The sequence below is a fragment of the Micropterus salmoides genome, unplaced genomic scaffold (genome assembly GCF_014851395.1).
Source record: "Micropterus salmoides isolate LMB-PRFRI ecotype aquatic unplaced genomic scaffold, ASM1485139v1 Ms_hic_scaffold_5, whole genome shotgun sequence".
NCBI classification, from domain to species: Eukaryota; Metazoa; Chordata; class Actinopteri; order Centrarchiformes; family Centrarchidae; genus Micropterus; species Micropterus salmoides.
Genome location: NW_024044237.1, coordinates 14,650,732 through 14,673,426, shown reverse-complemented (window position 1 = coordinate 14,673,426; position 22,695 = coordinate 14,650,732). Strand labels below are relative to the sequence as shown.

Below are 22,695 nucleotides of genomic sequence, written 5' to 3'. Positions count from 1 at the left end.
TGTGAGACTGAAAGGGAGAGACAAAAGGGATGTGTGAGACTGAGAGAGAAAAAGAGAGAAAGAGAGATTTTCTGGATGCAGTACCTCTTTTGCTCTACAGAGTTCACTGTTCCACTTTTTAGTTTCCAACACGTTGCCTCAACACCGGATGGCCAACCATTTCAATTACAGTGAAGCTATTGATTTATTGAATGAATTAACATATAGCAATCTCCCACAATCACAACTCCTTGTTGCCTTGTTGTCTTACAATGTCAGGAATGGGGAGTTCTGCAGCCCATTCTGTTGCTTGTGGTACCGATGAAATGACTTTCTGTGGAAGAACCTGAAGAAGATAGTGCTACAGCCTTGAAAAGACAATAATTTATGCTGGAGCAAAGAAGTTAAAACTGTGCTATGGTGAGGAGGCGCGACATTCCTCTAAATGCCACGATATATCCCTTTGTGGGTCTGATTGCGATGTCAGTGGAAAGCAAAGTTCAAATTTAGGGATACAGCGGCTACAGTGTTTTTGTTGGCATGGGCTGAAAAACCTCCAAACACGGCCAAGAGAATTAAAAGCCATGCCAGAAGAACCCTCCTTCCTCTTTCCTGCTAGTTTCTCTGCTGTCAATTTTTCTTTTTCAGGTCAGTGCTTCTGGGAGAGGTGAGAGAGAAAGCCAGAGAGAGAGAGAGAGAGAGAGGAGGGGGGACGCAAAGCAAATTGAGATGGCTGGAGCTGAATCCCTGGACCTGGGCCGGTGTCAGCAGAGCAGCCCGTAAATAACCTCTTTTATTAGGCCCGTAATGATCCCCAATGAATATTGACAGCCAGACTATGATGACTTTGTAGCTGAATATCAGTAATTAAGTTTCAAAGAGGGGGTGGTGGCGGTAAGGTCATATTGATCTCCCTGTGCACAACATGCCAGAGAACAGGACGTCCATGGAGCAGCATGAGACGTGCTTGTCAGCAGCCTGCGCGTGCTTCATGAATTCTCACAGCAGTCTTGTGCGTGGTGTCCCACATACCTGCAAGCAAATCCCCCACCCCTGTCTCTCATATACATAATACACGCAAATGACAACAATGATGGAGGTCAGAGCAATCTCAGTTAATGGGAATTCCAGGCATTTCCATTCACGCTGCAAATGCTCTCTTTTCAGGAGGGTCAGTTTGCTGAATTGTGATGGCAAAAATATTGAATAGGTACTTGGATAGATCTCACAAAACAATCAGTGTGTGCAGGAAGCACGGGAGCGGCGGTGTGGAGGAGTTAAAAAAGCTCTTTGGTGGCTGGCTGACTGGTTCAGTGCAAGTGAAGATGAATAATTTAGGGAACACAAAGAAATCAATGTGGCATCTTTAGTTAATTTGATTTGCCGCATTAGAGAACAACTGGCTGCCTTATCTAATTACACACACATATGCTTGGGTAATTGTTGCAAAGTCAATAGTAAACAGGGCACATTCCTTTGAACAATTTGTACCACTGTTGCTCAACTTTGGGCTGCATGCTGACTTTGAACTTGTGCCCTGAGCCCTGAGTCAGAGGGAGTGATCTGAGCGCTACTAGGTTACCCTGCTATATTTGTACTAGGGTGCATGGGTGCTGTGTGATGGAATACGGCCAGACCTACTTTATAATGCTTCCTGATTGCTGTGCTGCTGTGTAAACTAGTGAACGTGGTAAAAGAGTGCTGTAACTGTTGCTGAAGATTTCTGCAGGTGGCAACCTGTCCGAAATCTGTGTGGAAATTACAGGTGGCACACCTGTACAATATAATCCAATACGATAGTCTTATGATGAAAACTGCTGGAGTGATGCTGACAATATGCATCTTTTGTTTAAATCAGATAACTCACAGGTGTACGATTCCCCTTGCATGCATGCAAGGACAAAGAACATGATAAACTTAATATAGAACAAACCCATAAAAATATAAGCTTCAAAAGATATTGTCTTCACGCGTTTGTCAATAATAAATAAATAAAGATGGTTTGAAGTTGTTCAACCTATACAGTGCAGAATGTCTTAATCTCTACAGTGAGCTCCACGAGACATTTTGGCTCTGTGCTGTTATGAGTTTGTTGTATCTGACTATGAAATCAGCTGAGACTAGTTACAGCTGAATACTCAAGAGATGCAGAAAGAACCAAATGGAGTTAAATAGGCTGGAAAGAGAAACTCGGCAATATCAACCGTCTGCTGGTCTTGATGGGCTGAAGACTTTCAGAAGTCACCGCACAGTAAAGACACATTATCTTAACCTGTCAAAATACTTCTGGCAAGCTGAGATGTAATGTTTAAAAAAAGAGGCTGTGTTGCTTCGCCGGTTCATTTGATGTGCCTGAATAGCCTCAAATTAAAGATTACACTCTGTACTTGAACCTCTTGCTCATCGTATCATTCAACATTCAAATATTATAACAGTCCGGTGATAAAACGCAGGACAGTTCGTCATTGTACAAACACTTCCCGAGCTTGCCGTATGTGTTCAGCGCTATAGCAAACGCCTCGTTGTGAATTGTATGAACAGCCCTGGCATAATGTGATGTTTGTGGTCCCGTTGGGCTCTCAGAGCTCCCCTGCATTAGCTGATAGCCTGCCTCCTGTCAGGCCTCCCACTTAATCTGGATGGTCATTGGAGCTGTGGCTGGACTCCCAGGCAGAGGAGAGGGATTATTACACCCATAAAAGCAGGCGTTTTAATGGCCTTTCAGATTTCCTCTGATGTGTTCATATGGCTGTGGTACTATAAACCATCGCCTTCATCTCCTCCTCAGTGCGGCCCACGCCCCCGTGATGACCTTCTGACCCCCGCTAACCTTGGCCTGCCATGCGCGTTTAAGTGCTCCCATGTGTTTGTATCTGTGATGGACTGGAAGTTTGTGTGTGTGTGTGTCCGTGCCTGCTCCATTTCCTATCTATGATCTTGTGCACCTGTGAGTCTGTATGTGTGTGTGTGTGTGTGTGTATTCATATTTGTGACGCTGTGATCACCTCTGGGGCCGCACAAGTGCAGCACATGAACAAGACATGTCACATTTCACAAAGCAGTACACGCTGTGTTTGTATGGTGACGAGCCTCTCCAGGCTGATATAAGAAAAATCCTTCTGTAAGCCTTAAACTGCTCTTCAATAAGATGCCACACCACTTGGCTGACAGACACGACTCCCAGCTCTACCTACACATGTAGCATAATGGGGCCTGAGCTCATTACCTATTCCCGAGCCCTATCTGCAAGCACTGATGTAAAAGGTAGATAAGGGGGAAGAATGAATATCATTTTCTTTCTTTTTTTCCCATTTCCCATGTACTTCCTTCCCCCTTTTCATCCTGATGTAATTTGAAGCGCTTGAATGATCATAGACCTAGCCATCACCAAATCTGAAAAGACACGTTTAGGTGCCCTAAGGCAGAAGACAAGAATCTATTTTCACTACACTCAAGGTCTCTAAATCCTGAGCGGAGTATAGCGTCTCTTGATATAAAAGGTACACGCATTAATTCAGTGGCTCATTTTGCTACGCTGCTAAAATATGCAAAGTTTAGTTATTGTTGTTACTGTTGTGTAACAAATTCATCCCCTGCAGTTGTTTACCTACTTACAGGGTAACACAAAGTAAGCAGCTAATTGTAATTTTAACTCCAACAGAAGGTTTCCCAACACCTTTCCCTGCATTCTTTGCACATTTTTAATAAATGCACTCACTCTAAATCTGTTTGTAGGCTTTTTCTTGGCGTGGCGTAGGGAGGCAACTTCAGCAGCGAGCAGGCAAATTATCAGACGGTGCTCTTTTGCCCTTCATGTGGTCTCACGCTGAGACAGAGGGCTGAGTGATGCGTGGTTCATATCTAATGGCAGCCTTCGGTTCAGCAGGCTAAGTGATGCAGGGTGAGGCACTGTGACTTTGGGGCGTGCAAAAGTGTTGGAGGACACGGCTCTCGGACCACTCCTTAATATGGATGCTATTGACTTGTTTGATTAGATGAGTGGCAGCAAGTAAAACACCTTCCCCTTCTTGTTTTTTTAACCAATTAGCAGCTTTCTACCAATTCTAAATTGCTGTTTATAAGTATTTAACATATTTATATATATATATATATAATATATAATATTTATATTAATTTTAATCGGACAACCAATTACTTATGGATGTACACATGCAGATCTACTTCCTTTTCTCCTCCTCCCCCGCTGTCCTCTTCTCATTACATTCAGCACACAGTGTGGACACCGATCAATGGCATCCAGGCCCCTTAACAAGCCACACCACTTCCTTACCTTCTCTAATGCAAATCAGGATATTGGCTACAAATCTCCTATCAAGTGAGTGCCTATTTAATGGAGTAGGCAGTCGGCTGTTTGGAGCTGTGCTGTTCCACAATGAGGAGAATTCACAGCCTCCTGGTACAGGTTGAGTTGGCCCTAACGAAGGAAGCTGAAAGGGAACGGGGGATAATCCGGAGAAAGGACAAGGAGGGGGATCAGGGATGAGTGATGTAACTACTAGACAGCTGGGGTAAAAAAAAAAGACGGCTGAAGCAGTGCGTGAATGAGGTCAGACAGTTGATGTATACGTGTTGTTAACCCTACAGAGGAGACTTAGATTGACAAGCGGGAGGCAGACAAAAAAAAAATCAACTAGCAGGGTTGTATATCAAAGTGCTGGCTGTTGAATTGCACTATAGACACACTGTAGTTACTTCTATCTACATTTGTTTGGTTGGCAGCCGGTGTCACTAAAGACAAAGCAATCAATACTGCATATTTTAGCTCATGTTGTGAATGTAAAACATGAGTAGACACTCTTTTTTTGTACAGAATAATGAGAGAGAGACAGAGAGAGAGAGGGGGGAATGGAGGAGCAGTGGAGGAGAATGAGGAAAGAAATTCAACACATGACAGCGCTCTGCTCTTTAACTACCTAGCAAGGCCCTGCGCAGCATGTGGCACAGCTTACACACAGAACGGGGGAAATGTGCACCAGCCGGCAAGAAGTGGGAAGATGGACCAACACATTTAAAGCACTAATGATATATAATGATTGATCTTTTCTGGGTCTTTTCTGAAGTGTTCTGCCAGTGTTTTTGTGTATAGTCGTGCTGCTGTGCTTGCATTTGTGTCTTGAGAAGGCGTGGAAGTCGCAGTATGTGGATTTGTGGCAAAAGTTTTGGAGTAACTGTTCAGAAGAAGTTGTTCTGGCAATAAAGCGCAGGCCATTTTTGCCCGTCAATAGTAAAACAAATGTCGCAGCCAGGAAAATAACTCTGAGCTGAGTAAATCCCCGGCTTCTGAAACATCCCTAACTCTCAGGAAAGAACAGCCTCATAGTGTAAACACACACTCTCACAATCGCACTCACACACATGCACACACACACTAAGAAGATTGGACAGCGTGCACTCTCTGTATGCTTTTATGCTTCACTGACACTGATGCAGAGGAAAAAAAACAAAAAACGCACGGGCAGGGATTTGCCCCGTAAAGATGACACATAAGAGCCAGGGACAGCAAGAGCTTTGGTGGGGGGGGCGCTGCTATGATACATACGGTTGACATGCAGGCCAAGTGTCTCAACATCATGTCACACATGTTTCTGCAGCCGATTTAGAGAGAGGAAGTGCAATCTGGGTCAGTTCATTACGAACATCTGGAAGTGGAGCGAGAGCTGTTTTACAGATATAGGAAAGATGGCTGTTGGGTGGGCCACAAAGGCAAAGAGAATTCAACTGTGTCTTAATTAAAAGGATGTCCTCTAGAGCCAGATTGGGTTGGGTGGTGTTGGAGGAGAGATCTATATCCTCTAGTGTGGTATAAATGAGGAGGATGAACTTCAGAATCTATGGGAAATATCTCACATCCTCAACCCCCTCTGAGGAATTGATGGTAGAGTCCTTTACTTGGGCTGGGGTAAAATTACCCTTTGGAGCAGCACACTGAGTATTCTCTTATCCTGGCATCTAAGCCCAGGCTTTTTACCATCTGAGTGCATAATTGTGGTCTCCATGTAATCCCCCAGTCTGGAATTACACCAAGGCAACACACCATAGGGGGGTATACCATAGGGGATACTACCCATAACATGGCAGGCACGGATCTAGAAACAGTTTACTCTCCCAGCGCTCTGCTTCTAGTCCCAATCAATCAGTGATGTGGAAATCTACAAAACTGACATAGGGTCAGCAGTAAAGTGCAATTTGTTGTTTTGACGTCTGCTGAATGCTAGGGTGAAGGCCAGGTTAGGGTTACGGCAGTCTTACAGCCCATCGCACTATGTTGAATCTGAATGGTTGTAGGTGAGATGGGCAGGCTGTCATCATCTATCAGTATTAATTTCACTGACAAGATCCAAGTTGAGAGTGATTCAGTACACACAGTACACAGTGTATTTTTACCTTGAGGCCTTACACTTTTCTCATTCAAATTAAATAACCCTCTCTTCCTATAACAGCAGATAATATTCTTGAAAGGACAAGTAAGAAATTCAGTTTTTATCTCCAAATTGCAGCTTTTTACATGCTGACACAAGATGGCTGCCAGGCAGAGGAGACAGCTGTTTAGTCCGAGCGTCACTGATGGACCGCAGTACTTTCCTTGAGGAGCCAAAATAGCCGAGATCAGTCCATCTGCACTAGTCTGTCTGCCATTAGCAGTTCAAGGATCTAGCAGAGCCCGCCCGGGGCTCCGCCTGTCAGCCAGACGACTGGATGTAAATGCCACCTGATTGGAAAGCAGATGATATAGAGACAGATAAAAAACAGAACAAGATTTCAGACTCAGTCCCATTCAGGATGGGATCAATACCTCTCTGGTAACGGTGATCGTAAAATTAAATTTCGGTTGTTAGAAATGATTACTAGTAGTCATACAAAATGGCCAGGCTTTGTGATAGGGGTGGGGGTTGAAATTGAGCATTGTGGGGAGCGGGAGTCACCCAGGGCACGAGTGATCGACTGGTTCCACGCTGAGGGAATCGATAGCGCCGAGGGCAAGAGTTTGATATGTCTCCCTGATAAGTCTCTGTGTCTTTTGGGCCTCGGTATAATAGAGCATAGTATTTCCAGCCACAACCCCCTCCCCTCCACACACACACACAAGCACACAGAAATACACAGAAAGGCAGGCAGCCATGCACACATACCCAACCCAAACAGTCAGCCAAGCACAAATAGCACAGCACACACTGTGGAGGAACATTTAATCTTCCTCAGATTCAATATGTCTCAGGTTTTCAGACTGGGGCCCAGGAAGTCCAGGCAAAAAACACCTCTGAAAAAAATGTCTCTCTTGAAAAATGCCTTTTCTGTCCTATACGATCCATTGTAGAGCTTTCCTTTTCCAGCAGCTTCTTTTCTGTCGCACAGAGGTCCTTTTAGGACTGAGACAGGATTTCTCTGTTCTTCTCTCTTCTTCTTATATTAGTAACAAGTTTGTAATTGTGTGATCACTGGTTTTAGTAATTTGACTAATGAGTACTACTGTATGTCTAAATATGTTGTGTTGCTAGCACTCACAATAAAAACCAAAAACCTTCTTATTTAAATTGGAATTAAAAATGAGTAGCCTACTGGTGTAAAAATGATTGGTTCCTGAGTAGTCAGAATCCTAATACTGTCATTCATTCATTTGTTTAAAGGTTTGGTGTGTAATATTTAGGAGGATCTATTGACAAAAATGGAATAAAATTTCCAAAAGTATGTTTTCAGTGGTGTATAAAGACATAGACTTACATAATAACCGTTTTGTTATTTATTTTTTTTATTTTTACCTTTTATTTTTTTACTCTTAGAACTGTTTTTTTAGATTATAATGAGATCATCTTCTATGTACATTTACATGTTCCTCTTACATGCCCAAACTGACAAACGGCTCTAGAGAGTGTATTTTGTCACTACGTTAAATACGTACGAAGAAGAAGAACAAGTAAAGCTAGTAGTAGTAGTAGACCGGTTAAGTAGAAGTAAGAACACAAGGGAAATTTGGACAAATGCAGGCCAACACGTATTATTTAGCACAAGAACCGAGAGAGCGTGTCAGCCACCGTAATTTCTCCTGTGCGCATGGAAAGGGAGGGGTGAGCAGTGACTGTTCGTGCATTCATGTGGTGTCGAAATAATCAGAATCTATTTTATAAATCTTTATTGCAAAAAGACACATAAAGTGTGCATGCTAACACTGGCAACAGCTAAAGCCATGTGTATAATAGTTGTGTGTAATGGGCGTAACACACTGAGATGAAATCCCATATCTTCCTAACCCCAAATCAAGGCATCACTCGATATCAGTACTGTACAATTATTAACCTAAGAAAGTAACACGGCCAGTCAGTTTAAAAGACTAAAGTTAACTTTATCAGTCATTGTTAAAATCAAGCAACTCTGCACTTGAATGTATGCCATGCATTTTCAAATGCTTCCCTGCATCTGATGTGTTTTTGTAGCAGCCGACCTCCTGTTAGCATTTATTTAGTTAGTCACTGTTCTCAACTATTGTTTTTCCTGTACCAGCCACATGTGAGGTAAGCAGTATCGGTATCGGTACCAGTACCAGTACCAGTTATATCCTGACAAAACCCATGCCTAATTGGGATAATTGATGAGTTAATAAGATACATTCATTTTACTCACCCAGTCTTGGCAAAGTTGGTCCAGTAGGTCATGACCACAGCACTGAGCATGACATCGTTCTTTGAGAAGTTACAGGGGAAAAGGTCAGTGGGACCAATCATGGGAATTCCAAAAACATAGGGCACCTCATCCCCGTGAGCGGCGTCTGACCAGGCTGGCTTCATCATACTCTGGCAGTGGTGGTAGAAGGCGTAGAAGTAGGTAGGTGAGCCGTAGCGAGCGTGGAGATCAGCCGTCACCACAGATGGCTCCACCCACTGGTGGTCGGTGAATAGAGCCACCAGCGTCTTGCGCCTGGTCTCTGGATTGTCTCTGTCTGCCCAGTCTGTGTACATAAACTTAATGGTCTCCCTCAGAGTGTCCTTGCCCTCCGGGTACCCGTACAAACTGTCCACAAAGTCTGACACGGAGAAGTCAAAGTCATTTCCAGATACGCCGTCCTCTGAATCCACCACGTTCTCCACAAACCGCAGCCCCTCGCCCTGGTTGACCCCCAGCATGATGTCGTAGTTGAGGAACTCGCCCTGCTCCATCAGGATCTCGGGGTCATCAGGGATGACATCACCATCGATTACAGGTCCAAAGGCCACGTGGTACCTCGCTGGTTGTATGTCCTGCTCCACCAGCTCCCTGGAGCTCTTCTTCCTCAGACAGTCCACCATGTCTAAGGTGTCCAGGACATTACAGCCCACCTTCTCTGCCAGCAGACGTGTATACTTGACCGGCTGATAGTTCACCGCCCAGCTGGATAGGGCTGATCCACTCTGAATGATGGCTCTGTGGAACAGACCTGCACAAGGACAAAGGAGGAAGAAACAGGAGGATGTTTAGTGTGTCAACATTATCCATGGACAGGATAATTCAGTTATGTGCTATACTACATGATAGTTTTTAATTTTGTTGCTGCCATGATCTAAAGGAGGCTGTCAACTACACAGTTGATAAGAATAACAAAGGCCAGACAGAACATGCCCTTGTTGCCACACAGAACAATAACAGAATCATGGCAGTGATAATGAATGTGCAGATGGCCTGGTCTCATACACAGAGGAGGGAATCAGCAATCTGTCTGTCATCTTCTCTTCTTCCATCCATCTCTACAACCTCTCTTTGTAATAATCTCTTAATGTATGTCAGAAGCAGATGCTGCCAATATTGCTCTATAGGCTGTGGTACTAATAGAGGATGCACCAAAACTGGCAAACCAGACTATACCATACCAAAAATGTATTCCTTGCAGAAACGCAAAAAGAGTCTGATTTAAGTGTTCTTGAATAAATAAACACTGTGCACATGCCTTCCCCTGTTAATGTACTTTCAAGGTAGCTTAAATTGGATGAACCTCAAACACTGCAATTATAGACACAGATGCTCCTTTTTGCAGTCACACACACACAGTACCTCTGCATCAGTTATGCCTTGCTTAAGTTAAAAGTCTGTTTTTTTTTACCTGAAAGATCACTAAATTCTACAGGAGATTGTGGGTGGATTGCTATAAATAAAACTAGACTCCTACTCCCTACATTTTCAGAAGGAGCTGGAGCCGCACATATTCACCCGGCAATACAATGCAACATGGTAGCACACAATGAAAGAAGGCCAAGCTGAACAGAACACCATGGTCTTTACTTTAATTTTTAGAAATAGATTTTTTCAGAGTCAACAGACCATCTATTATGAGAATCTACACAGGGCTTTCTCAGCCCCCTCCACCCTCTTTGGTTGGAGGGGGCTGAGAAACCAAGGCGAACAAATCTACACTCTCATGGGGCGCTCTCACAAATTAAATTACATTTTAGTTGCAGTGCAGTATGAAGGAAATCTAAAATGACTTTTCACCACAAGGAAAAGATCCCAAATAACAAACATCATTTCCTCAGAAATAACTGGATTGCATCCCCTATGAAAAATCTCTCCTTACAGACAGTAGAGTGAAGGTGACATGACATCCTCTGTGTCTCGGGTAGGCCTCCCTCGCATCATCGCCAATGGCTCGTAGTCTCGGCCTTGACAGCACCACTCATCTGTCCTCCTGTTATGGTTTTCAAAATTACATTGCTGTTTTACCAATCTCAGAGAAAAACAGAGGCGAAGCTCCTACCACTTGAGCACGCTACGTTATTGCTCATGGCAGTTTCACTGTATTCAAGGAATACAACTGAGCTAGTGGTATTGAAAGCCACAGCGGATGAAACGCTACCGAAAAGGCATGCATAAAAAAAAGTCATTAGACAAGTCCACATTTATGCCAAGACTAGTAGAGAAACATACAAGCACGCAGACTCAGTTTGAAATTTCAGCGTCAGTGTGGGTGGCTGTGCTGAAGTCTTTGTGTTTATGAGGTAAACAGCAGACTTAAGTGCCAGATATATCACTTTGGTAGTCTTAATCAGAGGCGGCGGGGGGCTTATTTCTTCTTGGCGAAGATGAAGTGTTTATTTACAGAGCTATTTACATTTATTTGTTCGCAAGTAGTAAGTAGAATTAATGTGTCTGGGTGAGTGAACTGTGAAATGTTTCTGTGGTGAATGTGTTTACTGGTATAAGCAACAATTTGAACAATGATTTTGGTTCTGAATGCCAGTGTTGGCAGCAAAGAGTGGAGTACATGTCTGACTACAACTTTTTGATTTGACCTCAGTGAAAGAAATGTTTGTCTTTGTGAATCATTCTACGAGCCATCAGCTTTCTGTGGCCTCCTGTGGTTGTGCGTCTCTGCAGGACGGTGGCCTGTGCCGCGTCTGAGGGAGCGGAAGCAGATGTCGAGGGTTTCACCCACTTGAAAGCATTAGAGGGGCAGCCGCAAAGATGAAAGATGGCTGCTCGGAGGCGGCGGCGGCGAGGGGGGTGGGGAAGGTTGGGGAGGGGACATAATCCTCCCATCCCTCGCTTCTCCTCCTCCTCTCCCCTCCCCTCACTCTTTAGTGGTATTGCCTCTCTTCACATCTCAACTCAGATTGCGCTGTGCAAACAGAGCCAGTCATGGTGCAGGGAGTCTGTCCTGAATCCCAATGCCGCTAGCCATGCCATAGCCACTTTCTAAACGCCTTTGATCAGAAGTTGCTGTAGGAAAACGTTTGCCAGCGGAGGAGCTCCTGTGATTGCCAAGGCGATTTGACGGACACACGTATATCAAATCCGTTTGCAGTAATTGAGGAGGGCGGCTTGAATGCAACTAGGCTTGGTCCCCTGTCTGTCTGCACCCAAACCCGCAGATGGACAACTGCTGAGGAGGCTGCAGGTCGACACTACTAGATTTATTTCCTGCTTTGGTTGATGAAAGGGAGGAAGAGAGACTGAGGCTTTACTATTACTATGTTTGTCAAGAAACAACAGCACACATGAGCTGTCATTGCACCGATAAATATGTATTAGAGCTGTGTGTTATGAGCCCCACTGTGGTCGGAAGCTCACTGGGGAAGGTCAGAGAGAGAGGAGAGAAGAGCGCAGGCTCTATCGCCCACTGAGGGAATCCACTAATTATCCTCATTGGGAGGTGTATGTGTGTGTGTGCGCACGTGAGCAATGCCCATGTATTTGTGCTGACTTTGATTGATAAGACACAGAGATGATGAATAGATCGCAGACGACAGCCATCATCATGATGGGGGTTAACCATTTGTGACATTGTTTTGTCTTCAGTATCTACTCTGACTTGTACGTAGTGAACGATTCCTCCCTCAACATCCCGAGGAATTAAACTGGAGCGTGATGCAACTCCATCAACATGCGTCTCACATTCATATCTAGCATGCTGTATTTTGTAAAAGCAACAGATAGCCCTAAAATTATCTGCCCGTGTTTGACATGTGGGAACCCGACACCCAAACTGTGAGCAGATCCATCAAACCATAGCGTTGCTGGCATATTGAGGTCACGCTGAATTATGACTGGAGCTCTGAGGTAATCACTCACTGGTTCCCTGCTAAAATGCTGTCTCGTCGCTCTGCAGCCGCCTCAGCGCTGTGGTTTGACGACCTCGACCGCACTGCCCCCTCACCAGACACCCGTTAAATGGGCATGCGGTTCAGGCCCTGGATTGGCGGAATGGCGTGTAGAGATAATTCACTGCTGATGGGAGAAGAAAAAATATCTTGACCTTGGGGGTATGACGACCACCGCATAGGTTCAGATAAACACACACAAGTTTAGGCCATATTCTGACAACAGCAATATGGATGAAATGCCAATATTAACGAGCCAATGCTGCATCACTGGAGAGAGAGAGAGTAACATGATGTGGCAGTGCTTTGGATCACTGCTGATGTATTACGTGGCAACTACGGGCATGTGTGAGTGTTCAGCCCGTGTTAATGGACAAGGATGTTCTGTTGGTGATGATGCCAGTAAGCGCCATAAATGACTGTACTTTGTAATCTGGAACAGCTGGCCAAAATCACTGAAGCATCAGCGGTAAGTTTTATCAATCTGGCCCTGAGATAAATGCCATGGTAAAGTGCATCCCTGCAAAACCACTACAACCTTAACAATGTCATCCAGATAATAATAAAAATAATAATAAAAAAACTTAACAAAGATGACACCGTGGTTAATGCAACATCTGACAAATGACCTTGAAAGTTTGGATTGGCCAAGTCTCATTTTATAGGTCAGTGATTCATTTTCTGAACAATATTCCAAAAGACTTTAAGCTAATAGGGGTGGAAATATGTAAAGCAGCAAAATCTTATCAAAATTTTTTCTCAAACACATAAAAGCTATCACAAGAGAGGAGTAACGTGGCCACAGGGACATGTCTTTCCCTCTCCTTTTTTCTCTCCCACTAGATTCTTGTACTTGCTTTTGCCTTGCCTTCAATTTTTTCTCTGCTCTATTTTTCTGTCTCTCTCTCTATCGCGCTCTCCCCGTCTCTTTTTCTGAGGGACCATGCTGAGTCCCTCCCTGCTGATTATTAGACATAAGCCTGCGTTCAGCGGAGCCTGAATCCTCTGAGCCATCTTACCTCCACCATCTATTCACTGTAAGCAAATCTCCACAGACCCGTGGACTATGCAGAACCCCCTCTGTTGCAAAACATTTCTCTTCAGTCAAACTAGGCTAGCACTAAGTTGGACACCCTCAATAAATATTGCTCTGCCTCTCTTGCTGCATTTCACTCAGACTCTTCTTTTCTTTCAGTGCTGTTTTTTTTAACTCTCATCTCCTTTCAGGAATCCACAGTGCTGTTTTTTTTCTAAATAATAAAGATACACTATATGGAGTGGTTTAATACCATCTGAAATATTTAAAGCCAGCTGGGAGATGAATACTTGAATTTGCCTAATTTTACATCCTTGGCCACTTTAAAACACAGGGTTAAAGCTGCTGTCTCCATGACTACAACCTACAGTAACACAGGCTGCATCTACATAAATGCAAGTGGCACTGATCTAATCATGCATTAGTCCATGGATAATTTCATGTTGGTCTGGTAGCCCTGAAACAACACCTACATTGTTTTTCTGTTCCATTAAAATGTCCGCACAACATACTCTCTGAACTCGTCAACTTCAAAATGAACGATGCTGACGGAATCAGGAAAAGGGCATGGTGCGGTTTTCTGAGAAAGCAGCGGTGTCACTAAGTGGTATCTCCCCTCAGGCTACGGGGAGATACTGTAAGTTGAAGCACACAGGCAGCGTTTGTGCGTGTGTGAGTTTTAATGTTGTAACTGTTATTTACAGTACTAGTTTGCTCACACATTTAAAATGAAACATGACATAAATGCCCAAATAGGACGCACTACTTATGATTCAGTGCATGCATGATTTGTCTTCTTGTTTCATGGCTGCGACCATTCTTGTTACCTATCTTCACGTGTTTCCTCTAAAGCAGATTTACTTTGGACTGATTCCATTACAGGAAAGCTGCCAAAGCAAATGCATCTTCCTCTCAGAAACCAACTGTTTTGTTTTGCATGGATCAGAACACAAAAGCCTAATTCCTACAAAACTTAAGTCTGTCTAACATCCTAAGAGGTGTTGTAGCTATATTCAAGTGAAGAGCAGTGGACTTTAAAACAGAGGGACTGCGCATGCTGCTCATGTTTCATCATGTCCATATAGAGGCAGTGTCTGAGGGGCCAGTGTTTTCATCAGTGTGAGACATACTTCATGCCAGCCCTATATAATGTTGTTTGAAGCTGTTGGTCTTCTGCTCCAGCCTCTGTAGAGACTGCCTGCTTGCCTGCAGGCTGTGGCTTAGGCCAGATAAAGAGTTTGATCCATGATCGTGGATGGAGGGAAGAGGGAGGGAAAAGGGAAAGCAGAACAGAGGAGAAACAGCACAGAGGGAAAAAAAGACCAAAAAAAAAGAAAAAGAAGAAGGACGGGAGGGGGGAGGAGAGGAAGGCAGAGGAAAGATGAGCGAAGGAGATCGATGTGCATCTGAGCCTGGCGAGTGTGATATCTTCTACTAATCACGACGTGACATCCACTGGCCAATACCACACACTCCAGGCCTCATCATCACACGCACGCTTGGCCTCCCTCTGTCTGCTCGCACAGCACAACAGGGCCACCGCTCCCCCTTGAACACACCACACCTGAGTCAAACAGTATTTGTAGGCTAATTCTCCAAATTTATTTCAGCCTAGACATTGGCGTGGGTCGGGGTTTACTATATTGGGACATTTAATAATTAGTGCATGTTGTGATTTCGCAGTAAAGCAGATTAAACTGAAATTCCAAATATGTCTGTGATTCTCTAAACTTTTTAATGCTCCTCTGTTGTATTGTCCAATGTGGCTACATTGATCTGGCACTCTTTGTAGCTTAGCTAGCGCTGCTATTTATTTGAAAATCCTATGTGATCCAGTTATGTTGTCCACAGACAGAAGCACAAGCATAAAATATGCATGTACCCACTCACTTACTACTGGCTAAAAAACATCTCATGACACTTAAATTAAGGCTAGGGCAGCTTTTATGTGCTTTGCTGAAGTTGCCGGTAAAGTGAGTGTATTTGAAGGGTGATGCAACAATCACAGGGTACAAGTAGGCTCTCCTTTCTTTAGCTGACATCTGGTGACTGACAAAGACATGCCTTATGTTCTCTGACAATTCTATAAGACATACATATTTCACGCAAAATCTATGAATAGAGACATTGTTATCAAGAACATATTCTTCCCCAAGACTGAAAAGTTTCAATAAACGAAGGAGGAAATCTCTCAGCAATTTTCTATTATTATTGATCTTATATACACTTTAACCATAGCGAGAAATGCCTTTTAATGCACCCACTATTCACTCAGCTGTTTCCTATATTTGAGACGTTATTTGTGCATTCTCATGACTACACGTGCATGCACACTGAATTGATTTCTCCTCTCCCCTTGCAGCCTCCCTTCAAAACAAAGAGAAACAGAGGGGCTGCATGGTGAATTTTTCCATTTGCACTCATGCATGTGTTACTAATGCTGCAGCCTCTGAAAAGCAGAGAATGCTATCTCCGTGTCCTTCTCTTGCTAGCTCTCTTTGTGCTGTGGCATTCGGGGCGGTATTCACAGAGCTCACTCCATGCTGCTGCAGTGCCTAGATTGGCCTGATAGCTGTGTATGCACAACAACAACACGCACTGTCAGCGAGCCTTGACTAGGCGTCGATGTGGAAATGGGAAGAATAATGACTTATTACAGGGTTATCTGTGTGTATCTCCATGTCATGACTGTGTAAGCGGCTCTGCTAATCTCATTAGATGGGACAAGTTGTTAAAGATGTTTTCTGATTTCCTCTCTCTTCTCCTACTGTGTTCACAAATAGATTTCAGATCAGTGTGCTGAAAGGAACTGATGAGTGCCTTTAGCTCCCACAGAAACCAGTTTTCATGGGAGAATTGTGCGAGTGGCTGCTGTGTAGTAACAGTGCAAACATCTGACTTCTGTTGTTTCTAAATATATGCACCATGTTTTATGCCCCATCTGCATAGTATAGCAGCCCCAAAGCTTGGTTCATTTTTATATATGCAGCAGGCAGTGACAGCCGGAGACAAAGAGTGCACTCACTTCAAGGAAGCGAAGCTCCATAAGTACAAATCAGATGTAAAATATGTCTAGCATGAAAGGGTCAAAGATATAAGTCACACACAAATATGACAATTCAGCCATGAAATGTGGAAGGATGGGAAGCTTCTATTCTTGGCGACATGTTGCCTGTCACAGCCAGATGGGATGGCTGAAACTCATTTTTGGGCCAAGGAAAGCCACGGCGAGGGCGCAGTTGCATTTCTGACAAATTATCGCAAGGGGTGTGCACCCCCCTAGGGGGAATCAGAGGGATTCAGAGCAAAGAAGGAAAGAAAGAGTGACAGAGATAGAGAGAGAGAGAGAGAGAGAGATAGATAGATAGAGAGAGAGAGAGAGAGAGAGAGAGAGAGAGAGAGAGAGAGAGAGAGAGACCGTGGTGCCTAAGTCTTGCAGAAACAAATTAGCTGTGAGCTGTAGGGGTACGGGAGGTGAAACTGAGATGGATATGCACATGCTGGCTATAAGCGGGAGGTGGGTGGTAAGCTTGCTGCTTACCCTGGCCCTATTCACAGTCTTCCAATACAACAGATTAAAAGTCTTTGAGTCTGGTGCTGTCCCCGATTACATCTGATTGTAGCTTACATACAAATGCAAACAATGTGCATAGCGTTCACGCACACACGGAGTATAAGCATGTTGGCTTAGCTTCACATGTGCATCCTCTAAAGGTCAATTGTTTCCTATCCGACTCCAGCTACAAAGCAAATACCTACAGGCAACAAGTATTGTATGTATCCTAAAAAGCCGACCCACATAAATGCTACCAGCGTGTATGCATGTATAAACACAGCTGCACACACACAACTCAGGAAGCTCATTAGGCACCACACACAGAGCACCTAGTAGGCAACGACCTTTTTTCTCTGACCAAGAACATCAACAGCTCTTTTAATCTAAACCACCATTAATGAAGCAGAACCAGAGGAGAGGATAGGAAAAAAAACACTCCCTTGGATGAGCAGTAATTCCTGTGCACCACTCAAAATTATAGTGCTCTTCCTATTAGAAAGAGTCCCCCTGTTACCGATGCCTTTCAGGGTCAGTGGTCACACCAGCAGCAGCGTCCGAGCCGATTAACTATTGTACCAGGCATGAATGTGTCAGGCTGGGCGCCGGCTCCAACAGCGTAAACATATTCCTCTAGCTGTGCCTATGTCAGTGTCTGTGTGTTCCTCTCTCACAGCGTCTGACACCACTGTTCCCTGCTTTGCCCATTGTGCCAGTCGCCCTGCAGCCAGAAGCTACACAAGCTCGGTCTAATTCAAGGCGGCACACCATGCGGACAGCGGACAACAAATAGGATGGATATGCGTCGCCCCTCGCCTTGCCCTCATTCTTGAGCTGTTAAATTGAGAGCGAAGCTCGGGCCCGGGATGGGACGGCACTCCGAATGTCATCCCAGCACCTGACTGTGGAAATACCTGCTCGGAGGAAGGCTGCTGTGTTTGTGCATTTATTGCCTGTGTGTGTGTATGCTCCTACATGTGCATTTGCTTGTGCGTGTCTGAGTGGCCTGTATAATGTGTGCTGAGAAAAGCACAGTGCAGAGATAGCAGCATTGTCACAACAGCCCATCCCAAGAGAGCTCTATGTCTGCCTCCCCTGTCTCATGCTTCATACTGTAAACTCCCATTGAGTCAATTACTGTGGCAGACTCTTTAGCCACCATAACCACTAACTGTAAGTGGACGTTGAGACAATTGGGTTATGACATGTCCTGCTGTATGTCCGTTGGCAGCAGCGGCTCCCTGAAAATCTACTCGAACAAATTAAGTCAACTGGAAATCCCAACAATTAAGAGGTATTTGTGCAGCCTATCTGAACTCAGCATTCCGCCGCTGAGCATCGATCTGCTGCAAAACCAATCTAAATCAAGCCATTCAAATGTTTTTATTCGGATTAGGAAATACACTGAGTTACTGAGATGTTGACTTTAGTAATACAATAATAAAATGTGTTGACCGAAGTCTTCATCAATCTGAGATCGTTCATTTCTGCCTCCTCTGAACAAAGGCGTGCTGACTACACATTTATCTGCGTTACAAACTAGAAAATACATCTTAGCAAGACAAACAGACAGACATATGAATGAACTAAGCTGCCGACATCTATTCTCATTGTGTCACAGACGGTGAGAGGAGGGAGGAAAAAAGGGGGGGTCATGGGAGGATGAGAGAGGAAGGGAAAGAGGAGAAAAAGAAAAAAGCGAGAAGACTTTTAAAATTCCTCAGTGGGTGCTATTGTCCCAGGAGAGTATTCAAGGCAGGCAGAGGCTCTCTGCATAGGAAAATGGCACTCCGCATGCTAACTGTGACTTTGCATTCATTGTGAGGAAGAAACAGGCATTTCAGTGCATTGGGTGACTCATGCAACCATTTCCATTCCAAATATGCGCTGTTCTTGAGCTCAGTACAAAGGCTCCGAAATTATTTGAGAGTGTGATTTGGTTAAATTTTATTTCTCAACGCCAAGATATTTATACATGGGTTAGAAATATACCTCAGATTCATCACTGGAATTGAAGAAAACTTTTTTCCTCTTGTTAGACCTATTTAACAACAATTTTATTTTTATCGACTCCAAGACATTACTGCTCAATGGGCAACACAACAACAGTTTTATTTCTTAAGACAGTTTAAGGCTGGGCAGTGGAGAAACAACTACATTCTGAGCTTGTCCACAGCTAAGAAGCTTCGATAGCTTTCCAAACAGTTTGCTCAAAGCATTTTCATTTAACTGTTTTGCGCAGCTCTGCCACCCCTCTATAGGGTCATATGGCTTATGATGCTCTGCAACTGTGAGTAAATATAAGCCTGTGTATTAGATTTGAGGCCTGAGATGAAATCTAATTTCTGGGAGCTCAGAGAGAGAGATTGCTTGCTGATACACATCCACACATCCAAGGCCACATCTGGCAGTCCCTATCAAATATACATGAACTACGGGAGATCAGGATGTGGCTGCCCTCCCATTATTTCCTCAACACATTCTTGATCCTTGTAAGGTGTTTGATACAGACACTGACATTTACTTTGATATTTACCAACTTTGTGCAGACATCTATCTTTTGTATTAGCGGTCGCCAACGTCTTGATTACTGTCCGATCCCATGAAGACACATTTTAAGCACCAAATATTGTAATGAAGGCAATAAAGAATGGAGATGGCTTGGCTGATATTGAGAAGTGACAGTTAATTTGAATCATTGGTTTAGCCAGCTGATAACTGATTGATAGTGTCACAAACCGTAATGGACAAGTAATTAATGTCTACCGCACAGACTCCATTTGGAAAGGTGATGTATCATACTGAATTTCAGGTGAAAAGAACAAAAAAAAAACATGAGTGACACAAAACATCTCAATGTCTGACGCCGTGTCAACCTCATTTTAGACCAGCCGGCCTAATAACAAGGACTATATACATTCCTCTTCCACAGAAGCACTCCAGCCGTTTTCGATTTTGGCAGGACAGAATGCAGTGTATTTTATTTTTTTTAACTCCGGTCCTTTCTGTCAAGCTCTGAAAAGGCCAAATGGGTAGTGGTGGACAGTTTCTTCACCACCTCAATACCCAAAATTGTGTTGGTTGCTTACAGTGGAGTGGTGGTGCAGGGAGTAAAACACAGAGTGACAGGCCGAGATCCTTGCACGAGGGCAGAGAGCTGTGAGCTGAGCTACGGCAAGGAGCAGTGCTTCCCCGCCCTAGCAGCCTCATTCACTATTTATCTGTGTGTGCGTGAGCATACTGACTGTGCTAGCTAGCGTCATTCTATTTGCTTATGTTTGTGTGGGTCCTCGTACGTATGCATTCTTACATATGGTGAACTTTTCGTACTTCGACTGCCTCACTGAGGTCAGAAAGGCATTCAATAGTTGCCTTTCTGCCTCAGTGGTTACACTTCGAATTATCAGTCTTTTACATTCAAACCAGGCTGTAGGCAGTGGACGGGAGAAAATAAAAAATATCATGCCTGTGTGAGAGAGTGCAGAGGTTCCTTTCTCATGTTTTTGTCCTCTTTTCCATGGTAACACGCCTTTCACTGCAATCTGTCCGTTTCCATATCTTCCCATATATTCTTTTCTCTCTGTTGTGTCTCTTGCTGCCAGCGCCAGTAGGCACACAGCTGTAGCCACATGAAATCCCCTGTAGTGAGAGAGTATGTGGACCTACATGTACACTGGGATTCTGTGTGTGTTTATCTGTTTGCATGAGTGCTGAGGTGAGCTGAGCATGGGGGTGGGGGTTACACAGGACAACCTTTAACAACCGTCAGTCCCACGGGCCTGGACCTGCCATAACCAGAGCTGTGTGTGTGTGTTTGTGTTCAGAATGTGTGTAGCAGTGTTTGTACATGTACATGGATGTTTGCGCAGTATCAATGCCAGCCTGTGGAGATGAGTTAAGCGCTTGTACAGCCGTGTGTGCGCGTGCGAGACTGAATGTGCTCGTCTATCAGTTAGGCTGCATGCTGGCATGCTCCACTTTCTCAATGTCAAGCTAACACATATTCAACTGCAACTAATGTCACAACACTTGACACATATCTCACCCACAGACATTATTTTCCCCGCACACATTCAGAGTGGCATCGGTAAGCCTATTGCCATTACTATAGAATGTGTCATTGTCAGCTTCCATCACCACATAAGAAATGACACGCAGGGCTAGTCAGTGGCACACTGGTTAGAAATTTACACTGGAGTTCTTTCTATGGCTCCCAAGTTTGAAAATGGAAATTTTATAACTAATCATTATGACCTCAGCATGTAGGAAATATTCATATATTTAAAAAATTAACATAAAGAAGTTACATTTTTCCCCCACAAGAAATTACATTCATTTTGTCTCTCCCTCTCATTTGTGTGGAATAGAACACAAGTAATCAGTGAGTGAAATGCCTGGATCCCCTATTAATTACTTTTTATGGTGATGGTTAACACACAAATACACTGGTTAATGCTGACTGGTTAAATGGTAAACATTAATAAAGATACCAGTACTCTATAAGCATCAAAGTCCATTCTTGACTTTGGAAATAGAAATCTAACATAACAATCCCAACTCGCGGTCCACTTACTGGCTTTTTCTGGGTCTTTTAACCCGTCCACAGATGGACAAGAAGTCCTTAAAGTGTTGTGGATAAACTCTTAACAGCTACTGAGCTCCCATGTCAACAGATCCATCTCCATGACGACTGAGCAAAAATCCATCAGCTGAAAGCAAACAGTTTAAAGCGCCAGAAAAAGCTAGTAAGTTGACCTTGATTTGGGGTTGTTAAACCAGTACGCTTTAGCTTTTCACATTAACTGCATATGATTTAAATAACTTGATGGAGAAATATAATCAGTCTGTTTTAATGTGTTTTTATTGAATGTATTTGTATTTTATTTTTATTCAAATGTAAAAATACATTTAAAATGGGAGTAGGCAATATGGATAAAATCCAATTTCACGGTTATGTCATTTTCTACTGTCATATTGATATTTATTGTGAAGTTGTACACTGACAAATCAGCTGAGAAACTGTGTTGCCAGACAGAAATGTCTGTTTTGCGCATTTCTAGCAAATAAAGTGCCTGACGAATCATGGCGCCTTTTCACTTTGATGCAAAACTATGTATCGAAATTCAAATTTGACAGTATCTTGGTTTTTGATCTGCAACATTATGCACAATGTTCAAATAACATTAACAGTGTAGAGTCTCTCCCAGTCCCTCTCACAGTATACGTCACTTTGTCCCCCAACCTTAATTTAAAAGATCTGAGATATATAAATCTGCCTACCTTGTTTTATTCACATTCTAGTTCAGAGTTTCTAAAATCCGGTGGTCTATATTTGGCCAATATGATATTAGTTTTATTCACTGGTGAGAATATTACGTATTCTGTGTACACTATTCCCAAGTACTTTTCCACATGACACCAGAGTCTACAATTGCTGTCATTTACTGTAAATAGCTTGGAGCATATCCTTTCTATTACATGTTGTCTCCCTCCATGTGCCTGCAGTTCTGCATGCGGAATATGAGCAACTGGCCTGTGATAATTCA

At 43.6% G+C, this 22,695-nt stretch overlaps 1 protein-coding gene across 2 annotated transcripts in view; it reads right to left on the bottom strand.

The window, feature by feature from the left end:
• The window catches only part of nlgn3a (neuroligin 3a), a 114,334-nt gene that overhangs the window by 2,782 nt on the left and 88,857 nt on the right, over nucleotides 1–22,695 (bottom strand). For both annotated transcript variants that reach the window (XM_038700247.1, XM_038700246.1), the window contains one exon: nucleotides 8,617–9,406. In XM_038700247.1, coding sequence (XP_038556175.1) covers nucleotides 8,617–9,406 — 790 coding nt within the window. The remainder of the gene's footprint in view (nucleotides 1–8,616; nucleotides 9,407–22,695) is intronic.